The 25,401-nt window shown below is 40.1% G+C and overlaps 1 protein-coding gene across 3 annotated transcripts in view; it reads right to left on the reverse strand.

The window, feature by feature from the left end:
• Positions 1-3,491: 3,491 nt before the first annotated feature.
• SPHKAP (SPHK1 interactor, AKAP domain containing) overlaps positions 3,492-25,401 on the reverse strand; it is a 68,488-nt gene continuing 46,578 nt past the window's right edge. For 2 of the 3 annotated variants that reach the window (XM_017822420.1, XM_017822421.1), the window contains exons 5-12: positions 23,216-23,350; positions 19,456-19,711; positions 15,444-19,182; positions 12,446-12,625; positions 10,504-10,590; positions 8,496-8,548; positions 8,227-8,411; positions 3,492-5,687 (exon numbers count right to left, since the gene is read on the reverse strand). In XM_017822420.1, coding sequence (XP_017677909.1) covers positions 5,544-5,687; positions 8,227-8,411; positions 8,496-8,548; positions 10,504-10,590; positions 12,446-12,625; positions 15,444-19,182; positions 19,456-19,711; positions 23,216-23,350 — 4,779 coding nt within the window. In that variant the 3' untranslated portion in view covers positions 3,492-5,543. The remainder of the gene's footprint in view (positions 5,688-8,226; positions 8,412-8,495; positions 8,549-10,503; positions 10,591-12,445; positions 12,626-15,443; positions 19,183-19,455; positions 19,712-23,215; positions 23,351-25,401) is intronic. The other variant, XM_017822422.1, reaches the window with a different exon arrangement.

The raw sequence follows: 25,401 nt of genomic DNA on the forward strand, positions 1-25,401 counted from the left end.
CAAAGAGGGTAGGATCGTGCAAACGATGTGTTTTGGCTGCAAGAAATAAAGGAAGAAAGGAAGCATACAGCAGAGAATGGACTTGGAGGTATTTTGTTTATATTCTATGTCTCTGGGTGGTTATAGACTTGACTTCAAAATGTTGTTAAATTTAATAGGATGTTTTTAGAGCTGATGTGTTGTGACTGTCTGAGTGCTTGCCAACATCTTTGTGTGTAAATGAAGACACAGAAGTGCTTGTCATCACTTGGCAGATATCCTGGTTATTTCAAGTACTATCATGTTGTGGGAGAACCAAGCAGTGTGCTGCAGATAATTTAAAATTAAACCTTTCCCAGGGGAAAAGTGGCTGATATAGATGTTACTGTAATGCTTGTTGTGTTTCCTGTTGTCTTACAAAATGTTATGGTATCAAAAGTATATCTCAGTAATTTGGAATTGAAAGGGGTAGGAAGGGTAATGCTATTCTGTGTTGCTTTGAAATTGTCCAGTGTCCCTAGGTCAGTTTGTACTTGTGATATGGGGGATTTCCAGCTGACAAAAATGGAGGAAAATTAGTGTGATGTATACAAATACTGCTACATAGTTAAAAACTGAAATTTGATGTGCTATGTAACTATCGCAAAGTAAAAAGATTCTTTGGGCTGTGTCTGGGAAGCATGGGGGTTTTTTCTTAATCTTTCAGGTTGGTTTACTTTCTGTTGCATTTTCCTTTATGATTTTTCTCTTATGCTAGTGAATCAAATATTAGTAGTAGCTCTTGGTTTTGAACTCTTGTCCTATTTTTATGAGAAATTGGAGTTGAGGTTTCATACACTAAGCATTGAACTGGGAGGCCATCTGGGCTCTGTTTGTGATTCTCCCTAGATTCCTGTGTGTGTAGAACTGCTTTTCAGGTTAAAATACCCAAGTTTCCTGCTCAAATGTGAAATATTTTCACATGTGATGTGATTCACAACACTGCTGAAAGGAGTGCTGGCTTGGTGCCTTGTAAGAACTTCTCTAGTACTCTAGATGCCATCATATGAGTGCCTTGGTTTACCCATATGTAGATGTAATAACATTAGGAGTGCATTGCATAAATGTATTTTCCTGAAACCATTATGTGTATCTGGCAGCAGCTTGATCCCTTTCTCTAATTCAACTTTAGTTCCTGCAACCAAAATAGTGGATGTGTATACTCTAACTCTCTTACCTGGTACTTTTTTAGTCTTGCAAGAACATTTGGCTTCTATATACCTTGTATTCTTTAAGCTGCTACTTTAATCACTGTGTGGTTGGAGTGAGATGTGGCTTTCAACATTATCCTGAAATGCTGACAAACCTGGTTCACTGTGACCTTATTGAAAAGGATTACCTCAGGAGGCCTCTGAAGGGTGCTGTAGTAAGGCTTGTCGCTGGAAATTGTATTTTCTGTATTGTTTCTGTCCTTTAGACCTTTGAAATCCTTTCAGTATAGACCTCTCTGGATATACATTTTTTTTTTTTTTCTGGGAAAGAAGTTTGTATCAGTTAACTGTCCTAGGACAGAACATACACTTTACAAGGATGAGGATTTTGTGCGAGCATACGATGTGTACTTGGACTCGTGACGTGTACTTTTTGTATCTCTTGAGATTGTCTTTCTGAATCGGTGATGATAATAATAGTCACATCCACTCATGTTTTAAAAGTGGCATTTTGTGAGAATTTCCTTTTTTGTCTCCTCCTGTGGGAATGCTTGCATTTCCTGGGTAGTTAGTGAAAGGATCTGAAATATATCCTGCTTGCTTCTATTTTCTAGTTTGCTGTAGTTTACTATTTAATCCTCAGCTGAAGCTGGGAGGAGGATGCAGTATCCATCAGCCAGACCTGACTTCACTGCAAATTCTTTTAGTTAGTTTGATAGTCTGGCTGTCTAGTTTAACTGTCTGTCCTGCTAAATGCTGTATTGCTGCAAGTTGCCTTCTGAGGGCCTGTTCCTAGCAATGACTGGATTTAGAGTTTGAACAACTGAAATAGAGGCATTATGGGTTTGCTCACACTTGGCAAAGGCTTAGGGATGGTTCTGCCTTAAATTAAAATTCTTAAATTGGCTACTATGCATGTGTTTTCCTTCTCAGCTGGAATTTGTTTTATTTAAGTAGGTCACATGGGCTCTTTATTTCAATGGAGTGGTATTCTTCCCCCCCCGGCATTTTGAAGTTTAGGCTTCAGGATTCTCAGTGACATTCCCATACTTGTCTGTCATAACAACTCTGCCTGAAACAGGATAAGAGAAACAGTAAAACTGGCCTCTTCAGAAAATTTATAAGTTGAATTTAACAGGTGACTATATTTATTATAGATCACAAAAAATGGTTAATTTACTTGAAGACACTATGAAATCTTTAGAGGTATGACAAAACGGAGGTATTCTACTAATTTCAACATTAAAAAACCCTAAACAAAACAAAACTGAAAATGATGTTTTTAAATACTTAATTCAAATACGGTAGAATTACCTTTTGAAAAATAACCAGATCTGCCAGCCAAATTCTTCTCTTCGTTATGCGGGTGGTGAAGTCAAACCTGGGGAGGAAGGCACCTTTCCCTGAAGCCACCCTCGGGAAGGGGAGCACTGCAGCCACATCTGCTACTCCCATGGGTAGCTTCTGATGGCCAGGGCATCTCCTGAGATATCTCTTTCAAGTACTTCTCCAGCTCCCACTTGATCCTGTGTACAAGCCTTACATCCTCTCATTTAAAAACTTGTCATCTCTTTTTGTTTGCCTTGAATCTGGCTCATATGAATTCCATTTGTCGTGTCTTAGTTTTTATTGGGATAGTGAACAATCACTCCCTCGTGATATTAACGTCTCCATCATGCTCATGAATAGAGAGATTTTTAGCTAAGATTGTATTTAGTATGCTGTTCTCATTTATGTGTATTTAACATTCACTTTTAAAAACAGCTGAAAAAATTAATGGTGGACAAGTTCAGTTCTGATTTACTCAGCTGAGTGGTGGTTTCCTTTCCCATTTAGCAGTAGAAATACCCTTGCATCTCAGCAATAGGGCAGGAAATACCTCTGCAAACTTACACAAGTAGAGGAAACTCCTGAGCTTCTGTCTCCCCACCCTCCTGCCCACCTTTGCAGGTACTGAAAGCAGCTACGCTGAGCACTGACAGAGATTTGGTACACTGGGAGTTATTCTGGGCTTAATTCTCAGCAGTTAACGTGTCATTTCTCTTTATTTTACTGTGATACTAAGAATGTTATGATTAGCCTTTTATCTCTTGTATTAATTGTGGAACCTGAGTAAAGATGTAGCTTTGGTTTTGAGGTAAGACCTGGCCCTTGCTCTGATTTGTTTTGGTTGGGGCCATGGGTCAGATTGTTCCTTCAGAAGCAGAGCTTTGAGAAGCTCCAGCGATAGGAGGCAGATATTTTTTAAAAGGTTAAAAAAATCCATCCATGAACCCAATTCAAAAGCCCATTCATGAACTTTCTAGGAAGGCAAAGAGGACACACATTATAACATAAATTTATTTCTGAATAAATTGCAACATTAAGAACTACTGTACAGAGAAACTGCATCACACTGTTACAACTGTCATGATATTTGTGCTTTGTAGGATAAGGAAACATTTATTCTATCACAGCAAAAAGTTTTACTGACAACTAACAGTGTTTGGTTTAAAAATAAATACATTTTCCCATTTATTAACTCAAACAAAGCACTTTATAATTCTCGGTGCTTTTCATTACCTTTCAGCCTCAGAAATGCTGAGCTCACGTTAGTGGGAGTTACGGATGTTCAGCAATTCTTAGGAGCTGGTCCAGTGACTGCACAGTTGTGTTCAGTGTTTGCAATAAACTGACCTTTATAGACAGTAAAACGACCTCCACTGTTCTGTATATGCTGCAGAGTAGATGGAGAATTACTCATGTTGTTTAATGCTTTACATTAGATTTTGATTCACCAACAATTTCTATTTTGTAACAAAGAAGTGATGCAATCATGCAAGTTTAGGAATGGTTTTAAAGATAAAATCGAGAATATGGCTCTTTTTCATAAATTATTTAAAACTACTTCAAACTTTTCAAAAATATTTAGTGCAAAAGGATAGGTTTTTTTTTTTTCAAGAAATATTACAGAAGCATATACTGTTATATGGAAAATAAAACTTCTCTTAAATATTTTTTGGGGAAAAGCAGGCAGGTATTCTATTATGCTGCTTGGGTAGGAGGGATGAAAGATGAGTATTTTCAAAGAAACAAACTGCAGAAGAGCTGTGATGTCATAAGTTATTTTTACCTTTAAATTCAAAACCAATCTCTTTGGCAGAGTCGAGAGAATGTACCAAGTGCATGATACCAACAGATCATCTCAACAAGACGATACCATAGTACATCTTATCAAACAGTTATATAAATGTTAGAGTAACGTGAACTATCACATGTAGTCCAAACACTTATATCCAAAATGAACACGCATGTCTGCTGAAATTTTTACAAACATTTTGCTTTCTTGGAAGTTACAAAAATTAACATTAAGATTTCTAGGATGAGATGGTACTCTTTTCATATATGCGTTTCTTCACCTCATTAACAATATATTTGATTACACTAAAATTAAAATAGTACTTTTTTCACTGCTTTTAACTGATATGTAGAATGTTACATAGTGCTTTAAACAGAAGCACTTTAGGTAACAGCTGTACTATCATTATTCCCTTTTACCAGGTAGGGACACTGAGGCACAGAGGTGAAATGAGCCGCCCAAGGTCACGCAGCACATCTGTGGCAGGACAGGGCTTGTGCACCTGCTGCCCTGGCTCACAGAGCTGTTCAGGAGTCTACCAGGTGGAGCTATACTGAACTGCACTGCTTCCCAGTGAAAGGGAATGAGTTTTTTTAAGGATGGTAACTGAGAGACTCGATTTTATTTCTTTGGGAAGATTACAGGAATCAGGAATAGCTATGGAAGAGAAATAATCACATGGAAAAAAACTAAAATGTATTTTCAGCAGCTTTTTATTTTGCTGTCTAACTGCAAAGGTGTTAAGTGTTCAAAAGCATTTATCCCTTAGCAGACTATGGGGATTTAAAAAAACCCGAACCAACATAAATATTACTTATTTAGGGACAAGGGTGTCTTCAGGCATCCTGAGACACACTCTGGTTCTAATACTTAAACTGTACGAATATCAGTGTTGTTTTAAAACTAAATGTTAGTGTACATTTTAGCTGATTGATTTAATCAATTTGATGAAAATTGAACATATTAGGTAATTAAGCCTTTACTATGTAGTCCCCATTAATTCAGAAGGCTAAAAATCCATCCCCTCCTAGTACAGTACATCCTATAGCACAATGCCAAGAGTCCCTCATGACACAGAAAGACACGATAACACCTTGGTTTCACTTTGCTCCTTGGTGAGTTGTGGAACAGACGTGTGCTGTTTTTGTAGAGTTTGTATATCTTTGCACATTTTACTCAGTGATGTTCAGAAATCAGAGTGTTACACAAACCACTGCTTGTTTAAACTGGAATAAAACAGAAATGCTGGAGCTTTCTTAACCCAGCTCTAGAAGCCAATCAAACAGGCTTGGTGTCATCTCTCTGCCTTCCTCGCTGAGCTTGCAGTACTGCACCACGGCGTGGAAGATATCCCCCACTTTCCAGGACTTCCGCTGAACTAGCTGCACAACGTCTAAAAACTAAATAAAAACAACCAAAACGAAATGCACTTAGGGTTTGTTTAACATTTTCTGAGGTTTTGTTAAATGAATACACACAACCTGCTGTTAGTCCTTTGTAAATGCGCTGCTCTAGGAGGGAGTGGACAGCATTCACTGCACAGCAACATAAAGGTTCTTGCTATTTATAAAACTTCATTTCTGAAGTTCCAAAACTCCCCAAAGACTGATTGGATCTCTTGACATTTTCTAAATTAGCTGCTTCCATCCATTATTTCTTATTTATTGCAATGAAAGTAGAAACAGGGAAAGTGAGTTTGATAAAGGATCACTATTTTCCTCATTATCAACAACTCACTGTCAAAATAATGGAAGTGTGACCATCCATTTAAAGGAAAAAAAAAAATCCTTCTTCCTTACCAGTAGCTATATTTTAATTTATATTTAATTTTCTGTATTTCTCCATATCCATTCAATAGTATTTTAAGTATTCACATAGTACTGGTGATAGGGAATTCTGTATAAAATTTTGTCACATGAAGACATTTGCCACAGTTGTGGTTGAATCACAGAGAATATCTATATTTGATTTTTTTAATTTCCAGAGAAACCAGAGGTTAAATATATGTTCTTAAGCAGCTGTAAAAAAATCCTGAATTTTGTCCACTTTGTGCTTAATAATAGGCTTCACAGTGTCATCCATCTGGTCCCTTTTTTTTGTGAAGCGCATAAATTAAAATCAAAGCTTTTTATTTCTTTGAATTTCACAATAATTAGCTTTCTCCTTCTATGTTTCCAGCTTTAAACCACACAAGAAAATATTGTGTGTCTCTAGTTAGTGTAGCTCTTTGCTATTTACATACTGAAGTCTAAACTTTTAATATGTATTTTAATGATATTTAATAGGCACGTGATTTCCAAGAATGCTGTTGTAGGCAGGATGTGCCTCATTCTCTAGTGTATTTTTGCAATTGAATTAACTGTTTGCCAAAGCACATGGGTAAAGCTGACAGCTGTTTCTTTAATTAGATGCAATTTGGACTGTTGCTGTTGAATGCATTTTAAATTATGTTTATGATTCCCAAATGGATGTACTCAAGAAAATCAAACAATATCTCTGCTACTCAAAATGATCTTCCCCTAAGAGACCAAAATACTGATTTGTAATACTTTTTTCATTAATTGACTTGAATACTGTGACATGCTTTTAAGCCTTAAAGCTTGAGCTGTTCTTGCTGACCTTGGAAATGGGTCTCTTTTGGTCTTGCCTGAAATGCTGTGGCTGGTATTTGGTGGTATCTATAAGGGAGCACTAACTAATCATTCAGGAATAGAAAGAGAATGCATCTCTTGTGGCCATCTTGGGTTTCAGTGTTCTCTCGGTGCTCTGGCTTGGACTAACCCCTCATGAGGTTTCTCAGTTCTGGTAGCCTGTGTCTGTCTGCTGCTCTCTGCAAAGAGACTTCTGCTTTCAAAACAATGGTTGGCAGAGGCAAAACTACACCTGAGCAAGAGAAACAGTGCACACAGAGCACTTTTTAACTCGTAAGCCAGGGGAGGTGCCTCTGAATTTCCATACAATGATGCAATATATTACAATCAGTCAGTCTAATTTTCCATGTAACAGATGTGTTATTGCAAATATGGCTCCGCTGGAAACAGTGGTGGGTCACTGCTGGGCTAAAACTGTCCCTGAGGGTAGTTATAAGGATATGCCGACACAGTTACGTCCTTCCTGCCCATCCTCTGAACTTTCCATCAGGTCTGGAGCAGGTTATGTCAGACAGTGAAGCTGAGCTAATATAGATTGGCTTTATGTTGCAGTTAGACCCTTCTGTACACTTGAGCAGTGGGCCTGTTCCTTGGGGGAGAGTAATCCTTTCCTGCCGGCACAAAGTGACTGTGAAGGCAATGAATTCACCCATGGCAGACTCACATAAATGTAGGAGGAACTGTCAGGCCCAGGCAGTCCCCTCCTGTACCCTCAGCTGCAGCAATTTAGGAACAGCCAGGCACAAGTTCAGACCTGCCTAAAGCTGCCCTAATCAGTGTTGGAGACAAGACCGAACCAGCATAAGGACTGAAAATCTTATGTCCCACTAATGTTTCACATTATAGTGAGATCAGCAGAACTTTCTAAGTGTGATGTCCACACACAAGTGATTTTTATTTTTAATTTTTAAAGCTACATACTTTAACTCCATGTAAACCATCTGAAGCCCTTCAAATGTAGCCACATAAAGGACTCTGTTAATTCTGCCTTGGGCATTGGTACTTAATGTATCATTGATATGAAAAAGTGAGCAGCTTCATCAAAGCTTGCTACAGAGACTTTGGAGAAGGTCTCATGGTAATGCCATTTCTTGTGCCATGGACAATCTACTAAATATTTCACATACCTTAAATTCTGACACACTTATGCTCTCATCACCTTCTCTAATAAACGGTAGTATTGCCATCTTGCTGTAATGAAGATGTTTTTGCCTCTTCTTTTAAGCTCAATTACTTCAACAAATCATAACTGCTACAGTGATTAATTAACTAATTCCATAAATACTACCTTTTCAATTCTGTTTTCCTGAGATTTCTTAAAATAGATGGTTGGAATTCCAAGTTCAGAAGCAGCTATCCACTGCAGGGTGGCTCGCAGCTCCACATCGGGGCACTCTGGTTCCAGATCAAAGTTTATCACCAATAGGTCCTTTTGACAGTTGGCTGTTCCCACTGAAAGCTCAGAAGTACTTTCTGGAAAAATAAGCCCAACAGTTACTGTGCAATTGCTTGTGTTAACTTCAAACTGTATGCTTTAATTGATATGGTTTAACTTACCGTCTGTATTTTCTGTCTGTTCTTTAAGGAAAACCTTTTCTTCTACTAATTCACTTAGAAACAAACAACAACAAAGCTTATTAGTCACACTTAGGAACAGTCTACAACATTGCTTCATGATGAATAAACTTCTCCCTCAATGTAAGACCTAGAAAACTGCAAGAAAAAAGTTACATAGGATGAAATAATAAAATGCCAACTATATTTCATTTATTTAATCTGTAAATCAGGAAAAGCTATGGGAATTGCAGCATTATTCCTGTAGTAGGATGAAGTACTTGTATTGTTTGTGTCATGTGTTACGTTTCACCAGGCTCTATGTATCTTTACAGTTTACATAATGACAAGCAAATGACATTATGGTAACACACAGCAAGTCTCACAACCTGGCTGGAACTGCCGAATTTCCAATGTCTGCACTTTGCAGTGCTGTACTCGCTGGCTGAATCTTTTCCAGTCTTGCTTTCTAATTTTATCTTTCATAGTTAAATACAATCATAGCTATCAATGACTCCTACTACTGCTGGTTTTAAATGTATTAGCTGTTTGGATATTTACAAAATATCTATCTGTAAAATTCTATTTACACCTTGCAAAATTTTTCAAAGATACACTTTTTCTTATGTACCATTTTCTTAAACTACAGCCAAGTGGTCACTGCTCTAGCTTCCATCTCTAAGCACAGTATCCATGCTCTTGTACATGTGTCAGGAGACTGCAAATTCACTACTGATGTCACGGCTATTCCATTTGTTTCATCGCTCCTGGAGGGATTGCACTTTCAGCACACGTTTCTAGACTGTCCCATTTTGCTCTCAATCAGGGGGAATGCTGCAAATGTAAGATTTTGTTTGTAGCATGGGAGGACACTACCACCCTCGTTCCCAGGGTTTTGGAATATCCCCAAGGGCTTCAAAGAATCAAGATTATATGTGCTTGTGTAGTGCAAGATGTGAAAGAATAAAATGGCAGCATGCAACCTATGGTTTGTCTTGACTTAGAATCATAGGTGCTTAGTAACTTCCTTATCAGATTTTTTTCCAGTTTTTCTTTTGAACAGCAAATGTATTCTCTGCTTTGAGTGTGATTTGTGGTAGTAGAAACTTCTCATGCCTATTGGCTAAGACCTGAATGGCCCCTGGAAGCTAACAAGGAGAGTTAGAAATTTATCCCTTTGATCCTTTGAGGGGACATGTTTAGGAACATGTGTAGGAGGTATCACTGCTGATGTGAAGATGGCAGTGTTTTAACATTAGTCACAGAATCAGCAGCTGAAAGAGAAAGCATGGAACTCTACAGAGATGTGAATGCCCTGATTTCTTACATAAAAAGAGCGTCTTGAAAGCAGGGCAGTTTTAGCATAGTCTGGTAATGAGCTGTGACAATTCTCTGATGTCACTGCCTTCACAAAGTTCCCATGCTCTATGTGTGATGTCCAGTCTAAACAACTCCTCAGTGGCTGTGCCCTGGCTGCATCATGACAGTCACCAGCTGGCAGGTTGTACCAGGATCTTTAGGCAGGTACTTGCACATCTCTTGATAATTTAACTCCAAGTTCAGTAGAAACATGCCTGGAAACAATAGGTAGGATGTACTGTGGGCCAAACTCTTATTATTGGAAAGAATGCAATTATATTTTTTCTTTGTCTTTAATTGATCCTTAGTTGCTTGACCTTACTTGCTATAACAGTAGAGTTTTGGTAATGTTTGAAGTTATTCAGAGAAGAAGTTTCACACAACAGGAAACTGATACAGCAGAAAACTGTCTTTTAAACAGAGTGGTTGATGGACCAGTATTCTCCTGGGAGATCCATCTGAGTAGTTTTTCCTGTAATCTTTCACTGTCTAGTGCTCTCACTCTCCACAGACACCTGCATGTGCTTTTTTCTGAAACTATGAGCAGGCACAGCAGCAGGTGCAAAGCAGGGCTTGGCACGTTTTAGGTGGTGTAAACAATTTGCAGTTAAAATTGGACTAAACATCAAGTCTCGCTTCAGTGACTACTTACTTAATCATAGGAGAAGATGGCACGTTCTCCTGATAAATTTCCAGGTCCATAATGCCAAGACTGCTAGTTGTACTGCTGTTGCCATTGCTGACAAAGCAAAAGTTTAAGTATTAGTGGCAAGCTGTGCTGAACATGTCTCCATACATCTTTTAAAAATTTATTTATGTACAAAGCAAAGTGAGGAGGCCGCCTCCTGTTATGTAAAGTTCCACAAAACTTGCTCAGCAAGTGGTTCCCAGAATGAAGCACACTAGTCTGCTCAAAGTAATGAGGCTTTTATTAAAATAGTTCTAGATGGAGCATGTATGAAGTGCATCAATGTGCATGTGTGTAAACTGAAGGATAAAAAGATGTGGACTCTCTTCTTGTGCATGCCTTATGCAATGAACATTTGGCCTCAAATGAAAAAACCAGTCTGCTTGAGTCCTTGAAAAGAAGGTTTAGCAGGTACAGAGATGCCCTGGAAGAAACCTGCAGAGATTCAGATATCTCTGAGCATGGGGAGTTAGAGCAAGACATTGGTTGCCCATCATACTACTTACCTCCTGGGTGACTCCATGCCTGTAACCAGCAGTGGTTTCAGTGTATTACATCATACCCCAAATACTACTGGGGATCTGATGGAACCCACAGGTACAGAGATGGCCCCTCGTGTTTCTAACTCCTCTGAAAGACTGAGATTTTAATTAAAGCCGGTGCTCATTGGGACTAAAAATACATAGAAGTATTCTCTTTGGCTTCTTCACAAGGATAAAGTAGTACAATAGTATTAGTTCACTTTATAACATCATTGTAAATGGGACAGTAAATGTTTATGCAGATATTGTAACAGTGTCATGAGCAGGTTGTGAATTTGCTGCCTGCAAGTCAATTACCAGGAACAAATTCTGTGTGGCAAGTCATGTTGAACCACTTAATTTTTACTGGAAGGGCAACTAACATTATTTTTCCTTACATTAGAAGGATTGATTAGACAGTTCCTTTTCCTATCATGCTGATCTCAGTCCGTGCCAGCATGCCATGCATTCAGACTTGCTGTAGCAATTTCTGTTTCAATGCAGAGCTGAAAGGCACAGTACTTCAGCTCTCTCCAACCGAGGACTTTGTTAAAGGTTGATACAATAATAACAGGATGAATGTTCAACTGCGGTGACAGACATGTTTTGTTCAGTTCTTTTTAGCTGGCCAACAGTGCTTTCTGACAGAGACTCTTTCTTTTCCCTGCTTCATTACCATAACGTCTTCCCTCCTTGTCATATTTGATACTCAAGAGAAAGATGTAATTACTTGACAATATTTTAATACCTAGTCTAAGAGCATATGAAGAAAAAACTTTGCTCAATTTCATGTCATGAAAGGGCTGAAGTCAAACTACCATCACTTTATATAAACTCCAAGGACTAGATAACCTTTTTAAACACATTCCTGACTTGAATAGATACAAAAAGCAGCACACTGCTATGGGAGCTCTGGAATTTATGTCTACTCAGGGGAGTCATCCTCTGTTAATCTGCACCCCTGTGCCAGTCTAAGGAGATCAGGCTCAATCTCTGCTCTTCTGGCAGGAACAGCAATCTCGGCTAAGGAGATGCCAAAACAAACATTATGCAAAGAGTAACAAATAAATCAAAAGACTGTAGCAATTAGGTTGTCTGGTGGCCTTTTCACTGTAGGACTGAGGCACTTCAGTGGTGCCAGGAAGTTTTTCCTTTGCCTGAATCTAGCTGCTCACCAGTAGTAAAAAGACCTAGCTGAGAACCGGAATGTGGATAATTTTTTCCCCCTTATTAAAAAATAAAGAGATAAAGTCTACCATTAGACTTTCTTTACAGTGTTCTAAGTAAATCTCAGGCTGCTGCCTCTCATTCCTGATGCATGGCAGGGAAATCACTGGCTTGGTTGATAGACCATATTGTACAGTGAGAACAGACAACACGGGTACCTCATGGATCGCTCGCTGAGTTGCAAGTAGCTACTTGTGTCATCAGGATTGTCCTCATCATTAGCTAGCTGGGACCAGCTGCCAGTGCTTTCTTCACTGCTGCTGAGATGGTTTGGGAATTCTTCAGCTGCTTTTGTCTCTCCTATGATTTCAGCATCCGATCTGCTCTGAGGGCTGTTGCTGGCAGGGTGATAAGGAAGGCATGTTGATATTATAATACAGGCCAACAAACTGGTGACACCAATCTTCAGGCAACGCTGCTCATTAAAGTCAACCAAGCTGCAGAATTATACAGATGCAAAAGACTGGACAAGCTTATAACTTATCCATACAGTCCAATAGAACATATGTTCTGAGATGCTCTTAAAAAAGGACTTTCTCATGACTGCTACAAACAAACACAAACCAAAGTAAATATTATACTGAAATATGCATAGAAGTGATTTAACTTGTAAAAAATGATTTTACACGTATGAAAAGAACTGATCACTGTAAGGGTCTCTTGCTTAATGCACTTTAGTCAATCAGTGGTTGAAATATATGATACATGTTAGTGCAGAATGTGAACTACCAGCTCTCTGCAGGATCTCTCTAGAAAAGTTCTTGCTTTCAGACCTGTATCTAAGTTATGACTGAGGTACTGGTCTTTAGTTAGAGCAAAAGATTGCACCAGAAACGCTACTGCTCCCGAGTCATCACCTTGACCAAGAATATACTGAGACAGTATCGTTGTGGATGTCTCCTTTTGCCAAGCGCTCACTCTCAGAAGTTGTTGCATTAATGCTGGATGACAGAGAGAGAGGCAGCCTGTGCAGGGAGAATGGGAGCTGTTTGCCCAAGGGCTCTGCTCTGGCAGGCAGGGAGCATCTGCCAAGTAACTGTGCCTGTCATCCCTGACCCCTCAGGGGCAGAGCTCAGCATCTGCACCAACACGTGGGCTCTGAGCAGCCAGGTTGCAGGGTAGTGGTGTTACTCAGATTTTTTATACAGGGCAGGTAGCTCCTGATACCTGGTCCAAAACACAAGAGATTTCTGTGGGTGATGTTTCTTGGCATTTTGGGTTTTGTTTGATTCATTACGCAATTGCATCTCAGACTAGCGATGCTTTGAACTGACAGTTCCCCACTTGTGAACAGTCACTTGGAACTGTTTCTGTGTGACAGGACTGGGTCTGTGCACTGCCTACATACCAGAAACAGCTCTTTTTCATTGCTGAAGACCTCTTCCCTAGGCCTGCACAGCTTTTTTTTTTTATTTTTTATTTTTTATTCCTAATTGACTGTGTGTCTGCTTGATATTTTGCCTGGAGTCCTCTGTGCCTGTATCTGAACTAGCAAGTAGTTTAATGCAGTAGGAGTGGATCAAAGCAATTGCTGCTGATGCTTTTATAGCTACATTATATATTTTTAGGTTTTCACTTCAGCCTACATAGACTCGGTCCAGCCAGCTATGCCAGAAATGGTTCAAATCTGTGTGAAGAACCACAGGAAGCTTTGCCTTCCCAGTAGGGGTACGAGCACATCTGGAACACACTTGGGCAGCTTCTATTTCAGATTCCTTTAAAAGAAATCTGCATTGCATGCTGCAAAGAGAGCTGATGTATGGAAATGGAGATGAGTTGATTCAGAACTGCACTGCATTGCTGAGCCAAAATGCTCTTGTGGTGTAGCCTCTGGTTACTAATTCAGCCCTACCAACCCTATTGCTTTAAACATCCCATAGGCACTTTGGAAACTCTGCATCAAAGGCAGAAGAAAAGTTGTTATGAAAGAGGTCATAAACTGCAAAAATAACTTCATTTTCACAGTCAAGATTTCAAAATGTATCTTACTAAAAGCAGGTTGCATTTTAAGGAAGAGGAAGGTTAGTGAGGGAGGATCTGTATGAAAGACTAGTGACACTATGATAATTATCATAATTGTTAACATACACAGGAAAGTAGATATAATCCATGTACTTTCCCACTTCAAGGAAAGCAAGTACTTCTGCTGTCTCACTTCAAGCAGAGCTTTGTCAAATGCCAAAACAGAGCACTGCCTAGAATAAAATGAGCTACAATGGTTTCTAACACTAGCACCTGCACTCTTTCTACCACTCTGAGATAATGGGGTGCTGCAGTGCTCCAAGAGACTGGCAGTTTGGATACCATTAAAGTAACGGTTACAATGAAGAAGTGTAGTTAAAAGTAGGCAATGCCTTGAGAAAGAGCATTGCTCCTGGCCTCACAGCACTCACAGCAATCCTCTACATTTGCACTGCACTCATACTGGGCTCACACTTTGCCATAACCAAAGCAAGCTACAGATTTAAGACAAGGAGTACAGCTGCAAGGAGAGGGTAGTAAGGTATGGTGTAAACTCCATGAAATGGCATTACAATAAAATGAAATGTTATTCTTTTCTCTATTTAAATTCTACCAGAGAAGTCTTGAACTAAAGGAGGTGAGGGGTACTTTTAATATTTTATTTCCTTCACTGAAGAATTTTTCTTACTTGTAGCTCCAGACTGCAAACACAAATTTGAACTTCAAGGCCTCAGAAGTCTGGTCTTGTTTCCAGGTACACAAAGCATTAGTTACACAAACAAGCATAGCAGAGAACTACAAATTCTGCTATCTTCTGTTATACACTGACACTGATTTTTATTTATTTATTTTTTTGAATTGAGATATCAGCCAGCAGTACATGAAAGTTTATGTTTTGTCTATTTTTCTTGTCTTGACTATGGGAGACTTAAATATCTGTAGAGAGAAAACTTACTAATAAGTAAGTTTGAATGTTAGAACCGTAATGTTGTCATATTTGATTTAAGTTTGCTCCAGAAATCATCACTGTGATACTTGACTGGCTGATTTTATGTCATGAGAAACCTGTAGTCACAACTTAACCTGTATGTTTCATTAGTAGTTATATTCTTATCTTCTTCCTTTATCAAAATAACTTTTACTGGGAAAATAAAACACCAAAGCAATATGTTGATCTGCTGTTTGGTCACTTACCTATTTGCTGGGGAACTGGAAACAGTGTGTTTGCCATCCAAAGCTTCTGGAGGCTTTTCTTTGCTTTGATGCTCCTTTCCAGAAGGGCCACATGAAGTTGAGGACTCTGAGTCTTTATGTGGCTCATCTCGTTGATCACTTTCTATCTGAATCAAAGGCACTTCCCTGTGCTGACCTGCAGGGAGGCTCCCGGGGCTCTTCACGTGCTCTTTTTTCTCATCCAAATTTACTTCTGTTTTGGGTTTCGATTGTATCTGAGCTGTGCTTTGGGGATGTTTGCTTTCCAGCACGTGTTCTCGGCTTGTATAGTCACAGGAATCCTGCTGGACAACAATTAAACTTTTACCACTTTCAACAATATTTGCGGCCAGTCTTTTTGCATATTGTTCCACATGCGGTGGGGAATCGCTGTAAAACTGCTCTGCCTCTGCAGCCTCTGCCTCATCTGCTATGATTTTGTTCTTCCGCATCAGAGATTCAATAGAACTCGCCCACGTCTCGTGAATCAACATATCTGTTATCTGGTCAGTCTTGCATCTTTGGTACAGGCACGAGTCAGACTTGCAGAGACCTGAAGAAGCCACGGTACTGGCTGGCTGCACACTTAAGGAATCTTGGCGATGGTGGGCAAATCCATCTAAGGAATTTGCCTTAACTGGGACATTAACTGTAAGCCTGGAGCCTGATGATCTGCTGTCAGGCATTGATGACTGCCTAAAGCAAAAAGGTGACCGTAGAGACGGTGGTAGCAAACTGTCACACCAGTCCTTTGAATTCCGAGGGGAATACAGGTTATCTTTATTTTCCCTTTCGATTTCTCTTAGCATATACCTATAAAATTCTTCTGTTATACTTTCTGTGCTGGACTGTTTGGATGGGCAACTCGGTCTTACATTAAGATGGCCATTTTTCTTGGCTACCTGTTGCAAAGCAGAAGTTAAGATATTGTTTGCATTTTTTCCTGCATAGTAATCTAGTAGCAAATCAAAACCTCTTCCTTCATTTTCCATCTGGTTCACCATAAATCTTGAAAATTCATCTGTGATGCTTTCACAACTAGACTGCTTTGAGACAGAACTCGTCTGGCTCATAGACTGACCAAAGCTGTTCATTAGGCCTAGGGTATTGAAAGAGGCTTTGGAATCTGAGTCCTCCTCTGGAATGCTCTCACAGCTTGAGGCCTTGGCTCGACTCCATCTTTCACAGTGCAGTCTGCTCCTGGGGTGGTTTGGACCTTGCCAGATGCTATCAACCATGGAGAGTTCAGTGAGGTTCATGATCTTGGCAGCCACTTCATTTGCAAAGATATTGACTGAATCAGGTGTGTCCTCGAGGTTTATAGATTCATCTACTACCCGATTCATCAGTCTTTCCTTTAGCTCTGGATGCTCATCTGTTTTTCTTTTGATCTCACTTAGTCGAGGTGCTCTGTGCTTCCGAACCACTGAGCCATTAGTATGGGTTTCCTTTTTCCTTTTCATGGTTCTGCATGATAAACTCTGGGTCATTAGATATTCATTGCCTCTCTTCCATGCACAGAACCAGGGTTGCTTTCCATTTGAATTTTCTAGACAAATGGCAGCTATTTCTGTTGCCATAGAGACAACTGTTTCTGCCAATTCTTCTGCAAAATCTGTTATACAATATTTGTCTCTTGAATTTTTCACCTGTAGCACAGGCTGAGAAGGAAGCAAGACATGGTTTCCTAATAAAGACAAGCTAAGTTGAACATCATTATTTAGCACAGAATCACACTTATGCTTGGCTTGGTTTTCTGCAGTTGTGGTGGCACTGGAAGACAGCTGTTCTTGAACACCATGTCTGCATTCATTGTTTGCAAAGGTATTTTCTCTGTTCGAAAATGATCTGTAATCTTTCTTCTGATGCTGATTGTTGCTCTGATTTGGGGATTTGTAACAGTCTCGTGCGGTTCTTTTCAGGTATCTCTTCTTGGGAGATGTTTTTCCACCAAGTGTGTTATGCTCTGTATCTTCACTTGGTTCTGAGCTCAGTGTGGCACCTTCATTGCTATTTACATCTTTCATATTACTTTTCCAAGTGGTTGTGACATTTCCAAGATCTTTGCTAGTACTGGTACTGTAGGATGTACCAAATGGCTTAGCAGCAGAGTGATCAAGGGGGCTGTGAGACGTTTCACATGCTGTTGCTGGTGTTGACCATCCTTCTGCTCTTGTTACTTTCTCTGCTTTTCTGCCCTCAGAAAAGAGAGGAGAACATTCTTCAACTTGCCTTATGTCGTTCATCTTCTTGCAAGTGAAATATATTATATTAAAAAGCAACTCGTTTGCAGTCTCTGTGAAAATGTCTTGTGTACTTGAGCCATTTTCTGAGTGGGAGTGTAGCTGTCTCTTCTTCCTAACCTCTTCCATAGAATGTCGTAGGATAATATTGGATAAGTTTTGCGCAAGTTCATCCCTGATTACTTCATCAGCATGTGGAATACGTGGCCTTGCTGCTGTTTCAATAATTTTCCCATTTATGGATTCCATAAAATGCCCTACATTTTTGTATGTGTTGGGTTTTGTCAAAATTACGGATGCCTCTTTGAGAAGTGCCTCTGCAATGCTCTCATTTAGCTTTTCCATGCTGCTTCCTATGGCTATGCTACAGTGCAGAGTAATGGCTGCAGAAGCCTGAGCAGCAGACAGAAGTCCACTTGAAGTTGCAGGGTACTTCTCCTCCTTCGTTTCCCCCAGACCACAGATGGCCACAGCACTTGCTACTTGAGTCATCCCACACAGCGCAGATGGAAAGGAATATTCTGTGCCAGCAGAGTCATCAAGGGGCTGTGAAGGTGCTGTGTGCACCTCTTCATCTACTACCACTCTGCTTCGGGAGTCTGCGACTTCTTGGTCCCGTCTGAATTTTTCTGCAGCCTGGGGACTGGAAATAGTTCCAATGACAGTGGCTGCACAAGCCAGAGCCACTTCCAGTGCACTTTGGTCATGTCCGTTTGAATGTTCTTCCTCAAAGTAATCTGAAACTTCAGCAGAGCTTTCTGACTCGGTCCAGTGGCACAGGTTGGGGAAGGTAGACCCTGGCCAGTCAGGTATGTTCTCAGAACTGTCTGGACTTTGCACTATGACAATCTTTGGAAGTTCATTCCATGATCGTGAAGCAGATACGTCTTCTGACTTACCGGAGCTTCCCACAGAGATGCTGACTGCAGCCTCCTCACTGAAACTGGGTCGAGACTGTGACAGTCTAATGAATGCATCCTGCAGAACAGATTCCGCCAAATTTGTGGCATACTGACCTGTGGTCCCCTGCTCATTTTGTGAGGGAGGATCAGTTTTCCTGATACCTGCACAGTCTTCCCCATCTGTCTTACTGTTGTGTTTTGTTGTTGGGTCACACAGGGGCTCCAGCTCCTCTTTAGCCATTTTGGTTAAAGATACATCTTCTAACATGAGCACTGGGCAGGAATTTTCAACCTCATCAGTCAAATTAGTAGCACTAAATGATGAAGTAGCTTTTTCAGCTAATTCCTTCTGCGACAGTATTTCGTGGTCTGACTTATGTTCAGGTTGTAAGAGGCCATTTTCAGCCACAACATTCACAGCTTCAGAGACTTGAGTAGCTCCATTATCTTTATTAATGCAGTTTCCTTCAAGAATGAATGGCAACCTGGCTTTTCTGTAGTGAATATTTTCAAATCCCTTTCCTTTATTTTTTTTGACATCTGAAGATGCTTCTGAAACGTTTAATTTTTCGTGACCTATTAAGAAAAATAAATAATTAGTTTTTTGCAGAGTACCCTGTGGCTTTAAAAAGAAAACAGCTGCACAACTGTGTACTACATCACTGCTGCAAAAGTACTGCACAGCCATGTATCCTTGTCTCTGAACAGCAATTTAAAAATATGAATGGCTGTCCATTTTCTAAATTACATATGCACAAATCAAAATCAAGTGTAATTTCAGTAAGGATTGCCATAGCAGTTTTGCAGTACCAACAATAGCAGAATTATGCTCAGTCCCATTGCTTTTACCCGCTTTGCATTCATCAGCCTCGTTGTCATCCTCGAGGTGCTCAGATGCTGTGAGGAAATCTTCTTCTATTGAGGACACGGAGCAGTTTGTGTCATCCTCTGGCTTTAAGACACGAGTTTCTATCTGCAAGTGCCTCTCCTGAACGAGCTCAAGTCCAATCAGAAACTTGTTTATTTCAAAAATGATGCAGCTTGGGCTGTTTCTCCTGTCCCCCCTCGCACACTGAACCAAGCAGACATCTGCCAGCCAAGGACACTAAAGGGGAAAAGAATCTCAGACAGTTATTTAATTAAAAAATAAAACTTATTTTAAGCTTCCCTCTCCATAAATATCTCGAGAATGTTCTGTTGCAAAGATGCAATATGATTTGTCATTTAAATGTTAGTAACACAGTGTGCAGTTACATATATGCCAAAATCAGATTTCTTGGACTGACAGCTTTTGTTATACAAGTGCTTTAGTAGAGAACCCAGCTGTATCACAGGGGATACTTGGCAATTTTGTTGAAATTGCCAAGTTGTTTGTTTTCAATCAACTTGTTTTAATGACAGAGACTTATTTGCAGTTAGCCATCTGACATGTTGTTATTAATGGCCTTGCACCACCCGGCATTACCTGTCTCTTGAAGGGATTGTTTGTGGGCATGAATTCCCTTTCAGCATAATTTCCCTTGCAATGCTTGTTTGAAGGCAGCCCTGTAAATCCTGGCTGACGAGATTAAGAACAGGTCACCTTTAGTGTTCCTACAGACTGTTTTAAAATAGTGTTTTATTTTGTTTCTTTGCTGCTCTTCCTCTCATTCTTTCTTTGTCCAAAGCCCCCTTATTTCAGGCCTATATAACCTCCCACTGGAAACAGGGCTCCAGTGCACAATGTGATGAGCCTTTATATAAAACTGTCTTACCCAGAGAAGCTGTACAATTAAGTTGAAAGTTGGACAGAAAAGGAGAGAAAGGAACTCTTGTTATCCTCCTTTTATTGATATTAAAAACTGTTGGACATTTATACAACAACAGAGCTAAGTCAATATCTCTGCATGGGACCACGCCTGTTGTATGGATGTACTCTGAAGCAAAGCCAAGCTTTTGCAGTGTGTGATCCTGTGCTTTTAACTCCAGGCCCCCAGGAAGGAACCAGCTTGGGTGGAACCAACTTTGGATTGAGGCAGTGAATTTTAAGCTGGGCAAAAGATGCCTTGGACCTACTGGGCATTTCCACAGTATCTACCATTAATGTAACCTCATTCTGGACCTTTTGTCTTTGAGTGTGAATGCAAAGCAAATATCTAGTAATAAAGACAGTAGAATGAGTGCTACGCTGGATTAGCATGTTTATTAGCCTGCTCTTCCTTTCCACCTAAAAAATGTGTCTGAAGAGAAAACCAGATAAATTAGTGTGTTAAAAGGAAAACAGAAAAGATAGATTAGATAGCTGCTACGAAACAGTTGCTGAATCAGACGTGAGCATACTGTATTGTGAAAAATGTAATAAAAAACAGGTGCAGCCTTAGATCAAACATTCCCCTGCTGTTTCTCCAGGCCACAGATTGCAGGGTTATACTTGTGAAAAGGGCTGAGGGGTGAGCAGCATAAAAATCCTTGCAGGAAAACTCTGCCAGTCACCTTACAAATGAAATTCTCTGAAAGCTAAACAAAAATGTGATGATGGCATATCTGGCCAATAAATCTCATCCAGTCTCAATGCAAAGCTTTACTTGTCTTACAAGACAAAAATTTAAGTTAGTTCTCTCTATGAGAGGGCTGTCAGTGTCACTGGATTTGGAGATGGGGATGACTTGGGTGCTTGAGTTACCTTGTTTGAGCCTCAAAACACCCTTGTGCATACTGCAGTAGCTTGCCCCTGGGCTGTGGGGTTGGGAGCTCCAGTGCTTCCACCACAGCCTTGTGCTCATATTTTTTAAACCTTTCTAAATTCAGCCACTAGTCACAAATGGCAAGAAAGCTCAATAACTAGGTAATTTCTCTCTTTAATGATCAGCTTATTGGTATAACATAAAACTCAATGATCTTTGCAATATAGCTGTTACAGGGTCTGCTTCAGGAAGACTTTTGTACACAAGTTAATTTCAGTGAAAAGAAGTTTTCTGCTTCTTTTTTTCTGCAGCAGACAAACCTGGCAATACCTGTTGTTTTTTTTTTTTAAGTTTGCTGGGACAGTTTTGTACTCCAGGATAATTCTGCAGTTTTAATGAATTTGAGAGGTGATTCTGCTGCTCTACTCCACGCTGGTGAGATCCCACCTGGAGTACTGTGTCCAACTCTGGGGTTGCCAGCACAGGAAGCACATTGACCTGTTGGATTGAGTCCAGAGGAGGCCACCAAGATGTTTAGAGGGATGAAGCACCTCTCCTATGAGGAAAGGCCTGGAAAACAGAAGGCTTTAGGGTGACATGATTGAGGGCTTCCAGTACCTGAAGGGAGCCTACAAGAAAGACGGAGAGGGACTATTTACAGGAGCATGTAGTAACAGGACAAAGAGGAACAGCTTCAAACTAAAGAGAATAGGTTTAGATTAGGTATTAGGAAAAATTCTTTACTTTGAGGGTAGTGAGACACTTGAACAGATTGCCCAGAGAAAATCATAAATGTCCCATCCCTGGAATTGCTCAACACCAGGCTGAATGGGGCTCTGAGCAACCTGGTCTAGTGGAAGGAGTCCCTGCCCATGGCAGGGGGTTTGGAGCGAGATGATCTTTAAAGTCCCTTCCAACCCAAACCATTCTATGATTCTAGTCTATGAAGTTGTTCCCATTTCATGAATGGCCCAATTATATCAGAATAAGGCCCAAAAATACTGACATATTTTTCACTCTTTCTTTACACATACATGAACGGGTATAAAGGATGACAGAAATGGAAAGGAAGAAAATAGCTCTTATTACAACAAGGAGTTAAGCTTCTGGAACTTGTGTATTAAAATGTCTTTAAGCAAATGTTATCATTTGCTTCCTTTCTCTATGTGGTGCCACTAAGAGGAATTCTTGGCTTTCAGATCACAGATAGGGAATGTTTAATTGGCAATAATGGGAGTGAAGGAGTTAGCACAAGAACCTCGCCTCTAGCTCCTTTAAATGTTAAATTTTAATTAATGCATTAATTACTTTTTAAGTTGACAGAAGCTAAATGAGGTGTCATCTCTGATACGGTTAACGTCACTTGGTATTTTCACATTGATCACATTCAGGCTTACAGTAGCCTCTAGGATCTTCAAGTCCTATCGTCAGCCCTTTTCCGAGGTGCGCGCGTGGGAGAAGATGCATTGGGAACAAAAGTGGGAAGTGGCAAGACTTCACTTGAAAGGGACTCTGTAGCAGCTGTGCTCTGGCCTAGCTCTGTGCACAGAAGTGTTACATCTTTCCTTTCCCCTCTGTGCTGCCTTTCTGATTCCTGCTAGTCTTGAAATCTGGCCATATGAATCTCATTTCTGCCACCAATGCCTGCCTTCCCTGAAGGATCAACTGCTAATGTGGCTCAAACCATTATCAGCTGCAATCCAGACACCCTCAGGATCTAGAGGGAATAGCAGGATCTTGCCTGTCTGTGTAAATGGTGTGTGTGTGTCCTTGCCCACCACACACTTAAATCTGTCTAATACAAGTCTGTTGGTTTTTTATGTTTGCAAACTCCCACTCATCTCAAACTGATGTGAGGTCTTTGCTTTCGGGTTCATTTTTCCCGTATTCCAAATTCCATCCTTCACAGGTGTGATGTGATCCTTAAAGATGAGTTTGATTCCTACCTGGGGAACCTCATAATCGGCCTGAAGGTTTCCTGATGCTAATCCACTCAGCAGGACTATTTCATTTTCCTTTGGTGGTTGTACGTTCATCGAACTGATGAGTTTGGGGAGGTTTGGTGAGACGCTGATCAACTTCTGTAGTATGAAAGATGGATTTTACTCTCAGGTAATGAAATCTGAGTTGCACAGTTATATTCAACAGTTATATTCAGAAATAACACTTATATGTATCCCTCTAGAAAGCTTACTTGAAAGTATTACTTCAACTAGATTAAGAATAGAACTGGCAGCATTAAAATGCACATTCTTTTGAGACACCAGACCAGACATTATAAACTTCTGCACAAGCATCCAGCAGGACAATCTGCCATCCCTGACATTGTCATGTGATAAATGGCTTGACTAGATTTGTGAATCTAAATGCTTCCTATTACAAGTGAGTTCCTGAGAGACTGAAACACTGTCTCTCTCTGTTATGGTCTGAAACAGAAAAGATTTGTTAGGTGTGGTAATGAGACCAGGGCAAATCTTCCTGTTTTCCTCCAAGCTTCTGACTAGCAAGGAAGGAAAAGTTAGCTGGAAATTGCTGACTGAATTGACACAATGCTAAACATGGAACAACAGAAATATTGAAGGGACAGATGAAATATACCTTTCTTTGCTGTTCCACTGGGCACCTTTGTGACCTTTCATTTGTAATGACACAGTCACTTCCTACGTGTTACATATTTGCTAAAGGTAAAAGCAGTAACAGTCACAGCATCAGTGATGCTACATAACACAGGAGATTTGTGCTGCCATACTGCTGGGAGCCAGTCCCCAGCCCGTGCAGGGGACATCTGTGCTCCTTTGTGTACAAAGTCCGGGACAAAAGGACAGTGCCTGAGAGTGCAGTTCCCTCTGCCAGGGATCTCTGTGTGCTTGCTCTTAGAGCACAAAATCAAGGCTGGCCCCTTACAGAGGGAGTAGAGTAAATACCACCTCCATTTTAGGCACTAACAGAGCCCATGTGTTAGTGCACAACACATGGCAAAGCCAGTCAGGGAATGCAGATCTTGGGCACCCAGCCATAGGCTTTGTTTCACTTCTTCCTTTTTATCTTCAAAATGTTAAGCTTGCAGTACTGCTATTTTTCCTTGGAGTGAATTAGACATAATAAAACTTTCTGGCTTAGAAAAGCTAAATCAATATTAGAGAACAGTTCAATTTTCAGCAGACTGAATCACATGAGACTAAGTACTTTTATTTGACATAACTAAATTCAGTCCTTCAATTCAGTTTGACGTTTTACTGTTGCACAAAAAAGTTCTCATCCTTTTTTTTTTTTTTCCAAATTATAACCTTTCTGTTATCACACACGTTTCCCTACATATCTCTATTTTTCTACTGCCTAAATTGCCACATTTTATCAGATTTCCTAGGTAGGAAATGATGGCATTTTATATACCTTCTACTTCAGTTCTTTACCTTTTGTTCAAAATTAAAAAAAAAAAGTCTGAAAACATGATTATTTTACACTAAACCCCCCTCAATTTAACCCACTGCAAGGTTCTGTGGGTAATGCAAAATCCTAACAGTACCTCTTAGTAAACAAAGTAACTGTTAGGAAATGGTTAAATATTTCATATGAACAACAGTTAGGCTAACATCTTCAAAATTCTTCTAAGAAATGCTTTCACGACACCAGTGTGTTTTATAAAATTCCACCCCACTCAGTGGTAATTTACACAAACTGCTTATTATACACAAAAAACGTGATGAGGGAGTTTCCTCTTGGAGAAGAATGAAAAAGCACCTCGTGCTAGCAGGGAATTTTCATTACCTACATTGAAAACTAAAAAAGAAAAAGAGTATCGTTCTCCAGTTATGGCGAATAAATGTGTTTGCACATAAATGCACCACAAACTGCCCTTCTAGAATACAGCCAAACATTGGGGTGTCTCTGTTACCAGTGCCCTCGTGCAGGAGAGGAATGTCTGCTGTGGGCACGGTGGGTGCAGTGCTTTGGGGAGCTGACCAGGCTCTGCTGCCACATCAGAGCTTCAGGGTGGTGAACACAGCCCTGCTCTGAGGCTGGTAGATAAAAAACACGCAGCTGCTTCCAGAGGGGTTTTGTGCTTGCAAAGGAGTCATCAAACCTCCAGGCATTGTAAAGGGTGGCTGCACAAAGCTAATTTCAGATGGCT

The sequence above is a fragment of the Lepidothrix coronata genome, unplaced genomic scaffold (assembly GCF_001604755.1).
Source record: "Lepidothrix coronata isolate B3197 unplaced genomic scaffold, Lepidothrix_coronata-1.0 Scaffold97, whole genome shotgun sequence".
NCBI classification, from domain to species: domain Eukaryota; kingdom Metazoa; phylum Chordata; class Aves; order Passeriformes; family Pipridae; genus Lepidothrix; species Lepidothrix coronata.